We start from the raw sequence: 15764 nt of genomic DNA, 5'->3' as shown, positions 1-15764 counted from the left end.
GTTGTTAAAGTTAATTGGCCCTCAATTAGACGTGAATGGTTGCATTTTGACTGGCGATTGACTGGCGCCCAAGGAAGTGCCTCACCTCTCACTCAACTAATAACAACAATTATGATTATGTACACAACATTACTGCTGAGTAAGTTAATTTTCATTCCTATGGTTGGACTTTAATTAAGTTAAAGCCTTTTCAGTGTGTCATATATGCACAGTGCCGAGGTCCAGGCCAACCTCAGTCGAACAGGTAATGTAAGGTTAGTCATGATGTCACATGTAAATTTGAGTAAAAGGCCCACATTGGTAGGCAATAACTTTAAAGAATGTGGCACAGCCACTTGTTATGAATTAGGCCAGCAGGTCAGTGTTTCATTAGGGCTCCAAAGATGATGAACAGGCTTCACGCTGACGTGAAGCTGAATGCGACCCATCTGCTGCCCTCTACTTTCAGCCATGACTAAAGGGATTACCTGCTCTGGCTGCACAGTTCTCGGCATTGTAAATAAATCTTAAAGGCGGAACCAGTCTGCTTTAGTTTCCGTTCAACCAGATGTTACTGTCTCTATTGTATGCATTTGAATTTATCCTCCAAACCAAAAAAAGGTTGTCCAACAGCAATGATATAGGGAAATGTGAAATTTCAGATTGCACATTCACACCTTTAGTTTCTACTGTCTTCTGTTATCTATAATTAATCTGCCAACGTGACAGGAACTTTAGACAAATTTTCACTCCGGTATAAGCACTTCATTTATGTAACACATACAGTCTATCTCCAGTTTATGCTTAGGAGTCACTTTTTTTTTTTAATGTTCAGTTGGTTTTTTTTTTTCAAAGAAAAATAAACCAAATATCCAGTGTAGCCCAAAAATGAAATACCGGTACCTATTTTGCTGTGCTGTGCTGTGCTGTTTTTGTGTACACAATGTACACAAAACAATACACGTTTGACCATGCTACTATTTCTCTCACTGTGAGTGTAGAAGGTGTTTTTCTTGCAGAGTGGTTGTTATCAGTGCCAAAAAAATTAGCGCAAACCTACATTCAATTGGCCCTGAATTGGACATTTCAGTCCTTTCATTCAACATTAACTAAATGAAGGGACTTATTTAAAATTTTCTAGAAAAACTAACAAGAACCTCGTCAAGACAGGAATCATGTTTTCTTCTGCAGGTCCAGTGGCCACATATGCAAATACTTTTCAGAAGTATATGTTTGACTTGTTACATTGCATATTTTTGTATTTCATTTGTGTGCGCATATACTTTGGTGAAGACATGCAGATTTTTCAAAGTAAGATATAGTGGAGTGCAGTACATTAGTAATTTGCAGTCAAGTGTCAAGGACAAGTAAGCAGAATTCTGTGAGCAGATGGCACATTTAGGATTAAGAAATTGACATGCCACTTCATGGCTTGGCTGAAGGTGTTGTGGCTGACACATACATCTTGTTGATTGTGCTACCATCGCTATTTACAGAATGCATGGAAACATACCTGTATATTCAAATTATGACACCCTGTTCGAGCTTACCTTTTAAAACGTTTACTATTTAAGTTGAGTTTTGATCATTTGCAAAAGTAATACCATCAGTGGTGATTTTTTTTTTACACTTATTCCCATTGCCTTTTGAACACGTGCACTATGCTTAATGGTGAAGCCACTGATGTGCTTTCTTTAATTTTAAAAATTGCATTTACTTTCTATTATATTCTGTTATGTGTTTCAGTCTTCAATAAAGTAACCAGTCACATGTAGAATGGTTGTTTTGCTCTCTGTGTCATTAGATACATGATCAGACTGAAGCTTAACGCCATGTCTTGGTGATCTTTGGTGCTTAGTTAATTCTTGATGTAGAAATCCTGTGCTGGCTCAGTGGGACTGGAACAGTCTCAGGTGAGATTAAAACTGAGGTCAGTTGGCCACATGTAAGCCAGGTGGGACTTGAAGCTTTAGCAGCAGATCAGTGCTGGAGTGTATATAAAGCAGCTCAAGCAAATTGTCTGCCACACATCCTGCAGTGGTTGCTGCATAATTGTGCTCCCTACGAATATTTTACTGCAAGAAAGAATTCACAGGACAGCTCGGCGTCTTTAGCAAGTTTTCTTTGTGTCGGTAATTTGGGCCTTGAGTGCAACAGGAGTCATGGTTCTGGAAGAGAATGAGAGTGATTCTGTCTTTGAGCCTCACATCACTGTGAGTATTATGACACAGAAATCAACTATTTTACACGGTTGTTTGGTTTGGCTGTTACACCTGGATTTTAACACGTTTTTGAATTGTCTTGCATGAATGTGCAGCAACAAAATATGAACGTTTCTCTTTTGTAGCAAAGCATGTAAGATAGTTGTTTTTTTCCAACTGCTTTTGTTTCCTTCAGCGACCCAATGGCCCCGGCCAAGCATCCTCATACCAATGTATCTCCAAGTGTGAATTATTTCGTCTTTATTTAGGAGGAGCATGTTGACACTCAGTATGGGAAGGTCCACTGCGTCATGACGGGGATGCCGAGAGCAAATCGTCCAGTCATTTTGACGTATCATGACGTTGGACTGAATCGTACGTATTACTGAAGCTCTTTATCCGCCAGAAATTAATGGTAGCCACATGGAACTGTTATTCCAACTGAAATTTAACCATGATGTCGTCAATAAAATGAATACCTACATCAGAAATGTTAATGGGTGTGCCAAATTCTCACATAGCATTGTTTGAAAACATGAATCTTTAACTATGAATTGTCTTGTGAGAAATGGTTTACACAGTTGTAATGAATTCATATTCATTTATTAATTTCAATAATAATGCATAACACAGTGTCTGAGTATATCTATTTTTTCCTCACTTTCTACAGACAAGTCATGTTTTGAGACTCTGTTTACACATGAGGACATGCAAGAAATCGTCAGACATTTTGCTGTTTGTCATGTTGAAGCGCCAGGGCAACACGAAGCGGCCCAAACCTTCCCTACATCGTGAGTAGTCTCCATAATTCATAAATGTATTCAAACCGTGCTTTAACTGTGTGATAATATCACTCTAAAATGTTGACTTCTGACTTTGAAGGTATTCCTACCCGACCATAGACCAACTGTCCGAAGCGCTGCTCGCTGTGCTCAAACGCTACGGGTGAGACAGACCTGATAATCCTGAAGTTTTACCGTGATAATCTCCACCTAATGCGACAGATCACGCCTTTATTCTGAATGTGATTCACAGGTTGCACAGTGTGATTGGACTGGGAGTTGGAGCAGGTGCCTGCATTTTGGCCAATTTTGCCGTCAGTCCACATTTCTTCTTTTAATCCAATTTGTGAGAATATTGTTGCTCCAAGTGAAAATACATGGAAAGAAATATATCCATACCTGTGATGTAATTGACATTTAGGATTCCAACAAACCTGAAGAACAACTTGTAAAATAAATAGACTTCATAATCCTTTTACCTTTCACCAAGATAAATGCAATGTGGCAAATGGCCAGATTGCATTTATGATTTATGTATGTGTTATGTACTGTATGTGTTGACTTATGTATGTGTTGCCTGAATCAGATGCGACGATGACTACTAATTACATCTGTGACTTCCGTTGATGCATATAGCTGAATCACCCCGATCTGGTGGATGGATTGGTTCTGATCAACATCAACCCTAATGCTGAAGGATTAATAGATGCTGTCACAAACAAGGTCAGCCATGTGTCATGTCAGTGTGTGTGTGATTACTCTATTTGCCAAACTCAAAATAATTGATTATCAAACTTATGCTCCATATGTGAATGTGTATTTATTTGTCCCTCTACACTCCAGATTACTGAATGGACCCACACTCTCCCTGACACAATTATCACACACTTATTCGGAAAGGTAAGTTGGTACCTTGACAACCACAAGAAAATATTAGCTGATCATTGGATACTGCATTCATTCACTCTCTTGGTCTTCCTTCCACAACTGACTTTTAGGAAGAGATCCAGTCCAACCATGACCTCATAGCTACATACCGCCACAACATCAGCACAACCATGAACCAGTACAACGTGGGCCAGTTCTTCCGTGCTTACAACAGCCGCAGTGCTCTTGAGGTGGAGAGGCCTGTTCCTGGAGGAAATGTCAATGTCCGGACTCTCAGGTAAGAACCACCTTCTCGCTCAGTTGTGACTAAAAGTCACAGATTTGATTTCTTTTTCTTTACAAATTAAAAATGATGTGAATAGCCCAGAATACATTCTCAATTGCTCCATTGTCACTGTTGAAGTGTGACGAGATGTACTGCAAGTGTGTTCAGGTGTGGAGAAAGTATATTTTTTTTATATATACTGTATAGCTGATGCAACACCATTCTTTTTTCTTGAATGTCCGAGACAATTTTTTTCAAAATTATACAATAAAGGCGAATCGGAATCACACCATCAGTAGATAACAGAAAGTCAGGGCTTTGAAGTTCTTCAATGCCAAGCTCATTAAAACTCATTCACTCCCAAAGACGTTTTGTAACGTCTTTTCAGACTTGGTCTAGAATTGACTGGTACTGAATGAGTTAAACCTTTACGGACCTTGCTTTGTGCACTCATGCACAGGGATGTTGAAACAGAAAGGGCCTTCCCCAAACTATGAAACGTGGAAGTTTAGCATTTACCAAATAGCTTGGAGTGCTGAAGAATTTATATTCAGGGGGGGCTCAAGGGGTCGAGCCTTGTGCGCTTATTCATTTAGTGTCTGGAAGTGTTGTGGATGTGGTTGGGGAAATGTTGTTGCTGTCAGGCACAACTGAACATTCAACTAACCACTTCTCCATTCATGTTCTCATCACAGATGCTCCACATTGCTGGTTGTAGGCGACAGCTCTCCATTTGTGGAGGTTGTGGTTGACTGCAACTCCAAACTGAACCCAACAAAGACAACGCTGCTTAAGGTAACCATGGACAATATAAAATATGTGTTCTAAATCATCTATTATTGTTCGGTAACTTATCAACCTTTACCAACTATGAACCTTTTTGTGTGACCAAAGCTATTGTTACTTTGACCTTCTAGATGGCGGACTGTGGAGGACTTCCTCAAGTGGTTCAGGTATGCCAATCTGTTGATGGACAAGTGAAGTAAATCGCCACTCCAAGCAGAAAATAATTGTGTTTATAATAATTATTTTTTGTCTCATAACAGCCAGCCAAAGTGATTGAAGCCCTCAAATATTTCATCCAAGGCCTTGGATATTGTAAGTAACAACACATTCACCTGACTTAAATTCATAGACCACAGTTGTTGTTTTCTTAACTTTAAATTGATATTCATAAATATGAAGCCCCTTGAAATCCACACAAATTTCTCTCTCTATAGTATCCAGTGCCAGTATGACCAGACTTCGGTCACGGACAACATCTAGCTCCAGTGTCTCATCCCTGGAGAACTCTAGGAGCCGGGCACATGAGAAGCGAGGACGCTCCCATACTGATGTCTCCATGGAGAGCATCTCTAACAGGAACATGGACCGGATCATTTCAAAATCCACACATGAAGTAGCATGCTAGAGCACATGATGCACGGATCCACCCAGCTTGCTCTTTCATCTGGTTTTTGCTGATCTCTGCAACTACTTAGGGTCAAAGCCAAAGATAAATGTGACTAACGTGCTTTTTTTAGCCTCCTTTTCATATTTGCCACAATCAGTTTCTCCTGTCATCCTGGATGTAGCTGAAAATTTGGTTTTCCAATTAGGGACATTCTCATCTTCTTACCACTGCCACTACGGTAATTGTGCAAACATACGATGTAATATGAATAAGAATATCCATGCATTTTGATTTAATAATTATTTCTTGTAATTATTTTATTTATTAATGATGAAAAGAGATCAAATCAGTTCCTATGACTACGTGTTTTACAGTATGTGCTATGTCAAGCACATACTGTTATGTATGTAACAGTGACATACAGTAATGTGACTTTTTAGCAGATACGATTCAGAGAAATATCAAATCAGATCAGATCAAATAGTATATACAGCTTTTCTTCATACTAGATAAAATTATGTGATTTTTATTTTATTTTTCATTTTATTACTTCAGATTAAGAAAGCTATGAGTCTACAATACAATTGCTTCTATTGGTTGAAATTGGTGGTGAGCGGAGTGCAGTGACTCCTGGTGTAAATTGTTGTTTTAAACCTTGTGAACATAAAATTATCAAGTAATCTACTGTACTGAAGAGAATAAAATGTTATCCTCAAATAAATATTACGTACCGGTATATACAGTACTTGGAGTGTCCCTTTTGGTCACTAGATGGTGCTCCGTGCATTGAACTTGGTCTACACACAAAGTCTATTCATCCATCCATTTTCTAATCGTTTTATCCACGCGTGGGCCGCAAGCCTTTCCTAGCTGTCGAGGGGCATTAGGCGGGGTACACCCTGAACTGGTTGCCAGCCAGTCACTGGGCACACATAGACAAACAGCCATTCGCACTCACAATCACACCTGGGGACAATTTGCAGTGTTCCATTAACCTGCCATACATGTTTTTGGAATGTGGGAGGAAACCAGAGTACCTAGAGAAAACCCATGCAGGCACGGGGAGAATATGTAAACTCCACACAGGAAGACCAGAGTCAGAATAGTACCCTGTACCTCTGCATTGAGAAGCGGACATGCAAAACAGTCAAGCCACGTGCATTCCGGTCATGTATCAACAGGACTACCATTGACCTGGCTCAGTATTGGAGACGTTTATGGGTTTAAGCCTTGACCCATTACAGATGGTAATAGCACATAGCACATTGCATACATCATGCAAACAGAATCACTCTCCCTCTCAGCATGGCTTGTATGTCGGTGAATGTGAGTGCATCTTTCATGAATGAATGTACTGTATGTGCAGAAAGAATCTTATGAAGAGGTATGAATACACTGAGTGTATGTGGGTTTATGAAAATGGAAGGTACAAATTGAAAACACAGTCTGTGTTGAAAATCACATCTATTTATGTGAAGGGTGATGCATCTGGATCACTAAGATAATCTTGATGCCCTGATGAATAATGGATGAAAGGAATCTCTTGAGAATTGATTTAAAGTCGTATGCACATAGTGCAGCGAATCCTTTCTTCTGTCATTCCGGGGGAAGTCTAATTTACAAGCTTATTTTGAGAATTTGGCAGATTTGTGCACCTTTCCTATGCTGAATGTAAAGGGTATGAGGGGAGCCAATTCAGTTGGGTGGGGATCATATGTAAGCACATTACCACATACCTAGAACTCACAACTTAGTAGTATCAACGTGTTTGAATGAATGATCAAGTTGAAAATATGGAGGCATGGCTTCTATAGAGCCTCAATATAGTGTTACCATTTGAAAATAGTAGTAAAGTAGTCATAAATACCGGTAAATGGAAATCCAACGCACGTAGGGCTTGTTACTACGCTCCTTTGTTGGTCGCACAACAAGCAACTGTCCAGCAAAGCATAAACACATTTTTTGTTGTCTGTCCCTGTACTACTCTGGCTAAGTGCATTCTGCGAGCCGTGTGTGCTGCAGCCCCTTGGTGTGCGCACATGGCCAATGGTGCACTGTGTTGTTATTATGGCTACCATAATAAATTGTCCTGATTTTGGTCTGGAATTATGTTTCATCAAAAGATGACTGAGTGTATAGGAAATTATATAGGAAATAAAGTCTATTTAGGAAAAAAATTGTTAGGCCACGTTATGGCTCTTCGGGAGTAATTTCCCAATGGCCACCAGGCGCCGGGATGGATGGATGGATGGATGGAAGTTATTCATTGGTGTAGATGTGAATGGTTGTTTGTCTGCACGTGAACCACTGCAGGGTGTAGCTGCTTCTCCCTTTAGCCATCTAATCTGCAACCCTAATGTCTACAATCTGTGTAGAAACCAAATGAACATTTGGATGGAGGGATGGATGGAAAGTGGATGCTTGGGAGGTCTGTTTTCACAGTACAGTACTGTTGGGGCAAATAATCTCTAAACGAGTGGGTAGGACCATTTTCGCCTCTTGACATCCTTCCTTGACGCGTGCTTGGAAGAACTCAAGATTATGAACGTGTGACGTTGCACACTGAATTTGACATTGAGTCAGAATGCATCTATGTAAAATACGTGCGATTATGTGGGTGTAGCGGGGGTGTTTCCTGCGGCTCCTGTCGGTGGCGTGGACCTTTCTGGACCCCCAATCCTCACGACAGCTACAGCCATGTTGGAAAATCTCGGCGCTCCAGATGCAGCAGAGCGGCACGGTACCGCACGGTTGCTAAACTGACTTCTACCGCGCGTCTTCGCGCCAGTGACATCGACAGCCGGTCACGGCGCTGTTGTGGACTCACTCAGGCACAGGGAGGCAGTCTGCCAACAACGGGCAGACTTCAGCCTCCAAAAGTCGGATTTAATACCACCGGGACTAATGCGTGAAAGGCCTGCTTACTGACTGGAAACGGTGGTCGGTGATTGGAAGTAGGTGCGGCCTGGCTCTGGGAGCATTCAGCGGGTGAGTATTGATCCGTCTTTGGAGCGGAATGGTTGGGAATAGCCCACCGTTAGCTGAACTAGCTTAGCATTAAAGGGCTAACAGTCAGACAATGGGCTGGATGCTGCACGGGGCTTGCATTATTGTCGACTGGTGTGGTGATATTGTAGGAAATACCACGCACTGTGTAGCCAGATAGTGTGGTCATTTTTGACACGATGCAGTCATTTGTATTCGTAGCAGATAGGAGTGAGTGATGCAGTGGCCGAAACCACCCCTCTGGGCTTCTCTTGTAACTTGGGTGCAAAGATGAATGATTTATGTCATGCACAAAAACAATTCTGAAACATGTTTTGTCTTGTGTCTAAGTGAGGCGTCCACATTGTGATGCACTCTTGCAGCCATTGATTTCTTGCAAAGAAAAACAATAATAATAGGTGTTGTTCAACCATCTCCAGGTGTTTGGGTCGCTGGTTGTGTGGGTAGTCACAACATTGGACACTTCTGTCTGCTCTCATACTAAGGGTTTTACTCCAGTTCCACAAATTACCAATTTAAAATGCCTCATTAATGTAGTTTACTGACATATGATATAATTTGTGAGATTGTCCTATGGGTGCCCTCTCCCTGCAAGCCAATGGGTCAAGACCCTTATGAAAACCCCACGTTTACCGACTAATAATTCAGCACATGTTCATTAAGATTGTCTGTTCATCCACATGAACAATTAAGGCTATTGTTGGCATTCCTGACACACTTACCACAATTCCTGGACTTGACAATTTTTATTGTCACTGCGTGAATCATCAAGAACTTGCCCTCACTGTCGCATTAAACAGGGTTCTTTCATTCCATTGGTTACACACTGTTTGTCGAGTTCGTGCTAGGATTCCCACCCTCACTGATACTGTGTGCGACCTTGTATTTATCATTAGTTTTTCTGCAAAGAGGCTACTTACACATAGTTAGTCATTCTCATTTAAACTGTAATTTGCATAACAATTCCTGGACTCTTTTTTTGTAAACCTCAAATGATCGCTCTGCTAGCTTAAGGCATATCTCCATGTGTCCTACAGCATCACTTCTCACATTTCTGTCACTAATCCAAAGAGGCAGGAATGAGAGAAGCAACACTGACAATGTTGGATCGATGGTCACACCTGTCTGGCTTCTGACAGGGGGAAATAAAGACGAGGGACAGGGGCTTGTGGATGAAATTGGGTGCAAGAGGGATGGATGGCAGTGGTGCACCATGGGAAGAGAAACAAATCAACTTGAGGGAGGCATCTGTTATGATACTCAAACGTGTGTGAATTGGAAGCAATTGGGGCGGGTGTTCTCCTGCTATATGACGACATAGTGCACAACGAGGAAGTGGAGAGGGGAGGACAAGGGGAATACATGCAAGCTTAGAGCTGGAGGTGTAGTCTTCTTCCTAAAGGCGACCAACATGCACTTCTGGGATTTTCTGGGCTGCTCCAATAGAGGTATGTTGGTGGCAAGATGGCTCAGGAGGGTCTATTTGAGCTGGTGTGTGTGGGTGCTCGTTGGAAGCCAGGTAGAGAGGGTCTGAAAGGTTGACGGCTGGAAAGGAATTTGCGTTGCTCGCCATCATGCAAGCAGTTGCATGTGGAAACCTCGCGCACAGGCTGAGTGTGCAACGCAAACAAGGACACGGATGCCTCTGATATGGTGTCAGCCTGCTCTGTGTTTCTTTGATAAAGCTAGTTGGTTGTTTTGACAAATGAATGGATGGAAAGGAGTCAAATGTGCTGCTTCGGATATTTGCCCTGTGATTTCTGATCCTGCTGCCAAGACACAGTTTTCCCCACCTTCTACACAGTTTAGTTTTGATCGGTTACGTATCGTACTAAGTCTGTTTTCATGCGGACTGTGGAGTTCTGAAAATTAAATGTATTGTGGAAGATTATAGCGACTGTACTTCTGTTGCTACTGTAAATGCTCCCTAATACATAACAGTGGAGCTGACATTACATCCCCGCGTTTTTCAAGGAGAACCCTAAAATGACATTGCTGTGTCTGTGTATGGGTTCACACAGCAACTCTGCTTCGCCCAAACAGTTAATTAGATGCACTGTGGTGTCAGCGTGTGGTGTATTCAATACCCATTCCATGTTGGTCCTTTTCATGCAGGATAGCGACGTGGGGAAAATGCAAAGAATTACCTGTTGTAATAACTGTATTAAACTATAGATAGATGGGGCCGGGGGTCGCTCTGCGTGCTTGTTTATACAACAGCAGTATTCTGGACACTGAAAAGTGCACTGTTAACTCTTGCAACGGCAAACATCTGCAATAACATTTAATAGTTCCTGAAACTAGTTAAAATACAACTGAAGGTGAGGGTATTTTATAACCATATATGATTCTTGGTTCTGACAAAGAGACGCAACCTAGTTGATTTGAACATGTTGGATGAGAATTGCAGGCAAAGCGATTTTTTCGATCCTTTTTTCACTGGCCTTTTTAAAAATTAATCGTCCGCTATGCCATCTATTTTTACTGTGGTTGCATGTCACATTTGAACTTGCTTATTTTTGAGCATATTTACTCATCCGCTCTATGCAGTCTCATTGCTTTATACTCTTCTTTCTCTTGTCAGTACTTTCTGCCACCTCATCAAAAATTGAGTGAAGGTTATAGGACACATCATCTCCTTTGCTTCCTTGTAGAGCTTAGCGTTAATGCATTGTTGCAGTTATTTAAGACTTCACACTGTATTCAATAGATAAAATAGATTTGCTCTTGCAGACTTATTGAAACAACAAACGTGATTTAAAACAGTCAAATTCTTTGATCTTTTCTATTATTCTTACCAAAATGCAATGAGTTATTTATGCCCACCCATCAGCCATGTTTTAAGTAACCATGCAATTTATTTTCAGCATTATCCTGTTAAGTAATGAGCAAAGAATTACCATATGAACAGTACTTCTCCAGAGATACAGTACATTTGTTTCGATAAAAATAAATCCTGGAGTATTGACCAATATCAAGCCCTTATCACATTGGAACATTTCTTGTGTGAAGTAGTGCCTTTTTTTCCTGCCTTGGTCTCAACTCTCAGTACAATAAATATTGAGTACTGCATTGTGTGACGGTTCTAGCCCAAATTGTAGCCCTATTATCCACTACAACAGTCTGTTCTGAGTGAGAGCTATTTAAATCTGTTTTTGCCACAATAACAATAACAGTTGTGCAATGCCCTCAGAGTAGGGTCAGTTCTTGGTTTGCACCCAGAGGCAGTAATTTTCTTCTCTGAGCTAAAGAGAGAGAGAGAGAGAGAGGAAGAAGAAATTCTAAGAGCATCACGCATAGGAGTGTAAAGCGTTAATGTTTATGCAAATGAATGACTTGAACCAACAGCAATGGCAGATGTTTCTGTGCTGTCTTTGATGACCATTTTTAATTTTGGATGATGATGCTATATTTTCTTAAAGACTTAAATAATACAGATGTAATAAAAATGCTGAATTTCAAATTATAATTGAAACTTAACGTACTATATCAGGATTCATGAATATGCAAAGGCATGTGCTGATTCCAGCAGGGCCACCACCCAAAAAAATCTTAATGTAGGACCCTATAAAGCTTGAAACGTTTTTTTGCACATCATTGTAGTTCTGTTTTGATTTCTGTTTGACATAATGTCCCGATTTCCTTGGAATTATGGATTTTAAATCGGTCATCGTTTGCCATCATATTGGGATTCAGTGATTCTAAATATTAATTTGTCTTTAATTCTTTTGTGTTTCAGATATTTCTGGAATATCCCACTATGCTGGTGAGTAAAAACTTGTACCATACCGTTATGTTATACATGTGTCCAGAGTATCTACTTTGCAATATTTCTGCTGTCATATCCTGCTGGCAAAGCTTTTTTGCTCCAGGTTTGTGTGCTTTGAACCAAATAATTCATTTCATTGTCAACCAACTGAAGCAGTATAATAAACTCATACTACTTCAACCAAATAATCATATGTGCCAAGAGAAAGCACTTGCTAAGCTTCCATTTGGAAGGAATGCTATGGGCTTCCTTGAAATCATTTGTCTTTTGCATTCAAGCTCAGCCAATATATCTTTGCCAACTCTTTGTCTTCCACACATTTTCTGAGGTCACTGATAGTCTAGTGCAGGGGTGCCCAATATGTCGATGGCGATCGACCTGTAGCTCGCGGACTTGTCCCAAGTCGATCGCGAGGGGTGTAGAGGAGAAAAACAAAACAAAAAAACACCCCAAAACATTTGTGTGTCTGTGTGCGTGTTGTTAATATGATATCTTTTTGAGTTGGTGCACACTGCACCCTTATCATCCTATCAGTCTCACTTTGACAAAAAAATGTTAAAAAAATTAAATTAAAAATCAGGTCACCTTTAACCTGCTTTGGTGCGTGACCTGCATCACTGGAAGTTGTTAGCGGTCAGCAGTCTGGAAGTGCAGCTCGCGATCAGAGCTGTTGCGCGATATCGTTTATTGTTATTATTATTCTCATTCAGAGTTTGTTTCATGTACAATTCACCGAGGGCACGGGCAAAGAATGGGAATCTGGAGTGCAGAGAGAAGCATTTTAGGTGGGCAACAGAAGGATGCTAACAAAGCTAAAAGCTATGATGGACAGTCATAATAACAAATAATAACAAAATAACAATAATAATAATAATTAAATGATGTGAAGTGTGTGATGTGAAAAACAATTGTAAATAGCACTGCGATTTATCCATTTTGTATTTATATTGCACTTAATTGAACGGTGTTTGTTTGTTTTTTCTTTTTTCTTCTTTCTACCCACATTCTTGCTGCTGGAGGCTGTAAATTTCCCCAGTGTGGGACAAATAAAGGATATCTTATCTTATCTTATCTTATCTTTAAAATGCTACATGTGAGTTACGTTCGTTTTCACGCTACAAAAGTGCATCCCATGCCTCCGCGTCAGGTCTCTACTAAGATAGGCAGTGATTCGCTTTTCACAAACTCACAAACGTTTGTGTCTACTTTTTTTTCTGTTTGGTTCAGCTGTTATGGCTGTTGCTCATTATGCCATGCCTGTGTAAATGCGTGTGTGGGCGGTAATTGGACGATTGAGGGAGTTTGGCTGATTGAAAAGTAGATCTTTGGTCAAAAAAGGTTAGGCACCCCTGGTGTCGTGGTACACTCGCCTGACTTGTGTGTGGACCTTTTGGGATCGGTTCCCACTCTGTGACGTTATTGAGGTAGCTGTGAACGGTTGTTTGTCTCTATATATGCCCTGCAACTGATTGGCAACCAGTCAGGATGTAGTCCACCTTCCCCCTGACATCAGCTGGCATAGATTCCAACAACCCCGTGCGACCCTGTTCAGGATAAGTGGTTGTGAAAATGGATGGATAGACTTTTTCCTTAGGCAACCGCAAGTTCTTGCCTTAAGAGCTTTTTCTTGTGTTTATTGTATCCTAGCATGAATTTAGTTATGGTATAAAGCTAGAGACTTCATGAGTTGTAAGCCTCCCTTAGCAGTCACTAGATAACTGTACTTCAGTCACATATCATGTCATAACACAGAGGACAATGCCTTTGTTTTTGCCATCAACTGAAAAAAAAAATTGGGTTTGGCACCAAAAATTAAATATGAGACTCAAAATCATCAGTTCAGCTCTCAACGTGCTAGTATGAGTCGTCATCACTTGGTGCTGTCAAAAGACATTGAGATTTCTCCATCTACCAAGTAGCTGTCCAATCAGGGCAACGCTTACTTTCATACTGAATATTACTGAGAAATTGCTCCATTCAGGGTGCGAGGCATTTTTGACCAACTGGAATAGCTTGACCAAAGGGCATTCCCAGCATTTTCTACCCAAATTATCTTGCAAATTTGATGAAAGGACATCAAAGACTTAATTTTCCTGTACCAGTGAAGATTATGGGCCTGTCCCCCAAGAAGCCATGCAAGCCAAAGCCATGACATATACCTCCATGGAGTTTCACATGAGCTTGAATTTTGGGAATCATGAGTTGATCCTTTCTTTTGGCAAATTTCAGTCTAGCCTTCCTATTCATCTTGCGAATGAGTCATTTGCATCACATACCTCTGGTTGTGACGTAGGAGGTTATAGCCGATCTCACTGTCGTTTTGGGTGCTTTCCTTACTGCTCTCCTGATGTTTCTATCATCAACTGCTGCTATTTACTTTGGTCTTTGTGTCTACACTAATGATTACAATTTTCTTCAGGACATTACAAGTGTTTGGCAATGGCCAATGCAATGTAGACAGCTCCCTTGTTTTAATCTTGGCTTCGCTTGTATAACTAGTATTAATATAGTCTATTGGCAAATCACAAATCAACATCTGCGACATTTAGTGCTACCTAACAGAGCACACTTGGAGAACAAGACACAATTGTCAGTCACATGTTACAATACTTTAGCTCACATGATAAATGGGTAGATTCAAACAAAAAATGCCACCTTCCAAGTTGTGTGTTCGATCCAGATACAAACACATTGGGAGTAAACCTGAACACTGATTTCTTTGCTCATTCTCACCTTTCGCTGTCAAACAAACATATTTCTGGTCTACAGCAGAAATAAAGGAAATGGTCTCACTGTTCCAATACTTTTGCAAGGGCATGTATGTGATGCTGGAGAAGATTTCAAAGATAAGTCACATTTCTGAACATGTACTTGTAAAACGTCAGTGGGATATTTGTTCTGTGGCTGACATCAGTGTTGTGGCCTGTAACTTGATGAGATGATGCACTCTTGCTGTTTTGGAACACAATGGCTGTGACAACTTCAACCTTGAGAATACTGTGCCTTCAAGCCATAGCATTTATGACTATAACTCTATCAGGACACAATTTAGGTGTGAAAATCCATTCACCGGCAGTCATGTTTTGCAAATGGGTTTTAGCAAAGCAAATGTAAAAAATATATAATTGTCTTGTTTTGTGAAGTCACTTTATTTATATAGCCCCTACTCACAAAAGGGTCTCAAAAGACTTCACTGTCATACACAGTTCAGATAAATCAACGAAATCCCTTGCTTTTGACGAATCCATTCGGGCACGGAAAAAGTCAAAAGCCCATGAAACGAAAAAGGGAAGAGGAGGAAAGGAGAAGAAGCAGTTAAACAGACCAAAATACTGATGTCAGGGGTTAAGATAGGGCAAATTTGTTTACCTGCAAGAATGAAAAATAAAACACAGATTTCCTAAATTATATCACCTATTTGAACATTGATATAGTAATACCTTATTATACCAATTTGATTTTACCAATCAGTAGTGGGTGG

At 40.5% G+C, this 15764-nt stretch overlaps 2 protein-coding genes across 3 annotated transcripts in view; both read left to right on the top strand.

Annotated features, from left to right (window-relative positions):
- The first annotated feature begins 2018 nt into the window (after nucleotides 1-2018).
- LOC127600886 (protein NDRG1-like) lies at nucleotides 2019-6229 on the top strand. The gene is made up of 12 exons (XM_052065774.1): nucleotides 2019-2192; nucleotides 2450-2555; nucleotides 2851-2971; nucleotides 3063-3125; nucleotides 3216-3276; nucleotides 3599-3685; nucleotides 3806-3862; nucleotides 3961-4127; nucleotides 4811-4910; nucleotides 5033-5068; nucleotides 5162-5213; nucleotides 5336-6229. Exons 1-12 carry the CDS (start codon nucleotides 2142-2144, stop codon nucleotides 5524-5526), a joined length of 1092 nt encoding a protein of 363 aa, XP_051921734.1. The 5' UTR covers nucleotides 2019-2141; the 3' UTR covers nucleotides 5527-6229.
- Nucleotides 6230-7956: 1727 nt separating this feature from the next.
- LOC127600859 (focal adhesion kinase 1-like) overlaps nucleotides 7957-15764 on the top strand; it is a 54147-nt gene continuing 46339 nt past the window's right edge. Inside the window, exons 1-2 of one of the 2 annotated variants that reach the window (XM_052065727.1) lie at nucleotides 7957-8496; nucleotides 12254-12280. Coding sequence is in view for 1 of the 2 variants with exons in the window: in XM_052065721.1 (XP_051921681.1) it covers nucleotides 9926-9962; nucleotides 12254-12280 (64 nt within the window). In the remaining variant the exon portion in view is untranslated. Of the gene's footprint in view, nucleotides 8497-9849; nucleotides 9963-12253; nucleotides 12281-15764 lie in introns of those variants that run through there. The other variant, XM_052065721.1, reaches the window with a different exon arrangement.

This window comes from Hippocampus zosterae, chromosome 5, assembly GCF_025434085.1.
Source record: "Hippocampus zosterae strain Florida chromosome 5, ASM2543408v3, whole genome shotgun sequence".
NCBI lineage: Eukaryota > Metazoa > Chordata > Actinopteri > Syngnathiformes > Syngnathidae > Hippocampus > Hippocampus zosterae.
The sequence above is the reverse complement of the archived record's forward strand: the minus strand, read 5'-3'. Positions and strand labels throughout refer to the sequence as shown.

Bases quoted from the DNA above. Each gene is read 5' to 3' on its own strand.
- LOC127600886 (XM_052065774.1), top strand. From the start codon at position 2,142: ATGGTTCTGGAAGAGAATGAGAGTGATTCTGTCTTTGAGCCTCACATC. The intron at 2,972-3,062 runs GTGAGTAGTCTC...CTGACTTTGAAG, and splicing joins GCCCAAACCTTCCCTACATC to GTATTCCTACCCGACCATAG. The intron at 3,863-3,960 runs GTAAGTTGGTAC...ACTGACTTTTAG, and splicing joins TCACACACTTATTCGGAAAG to GAAGAGATCCAGTCCAACCA.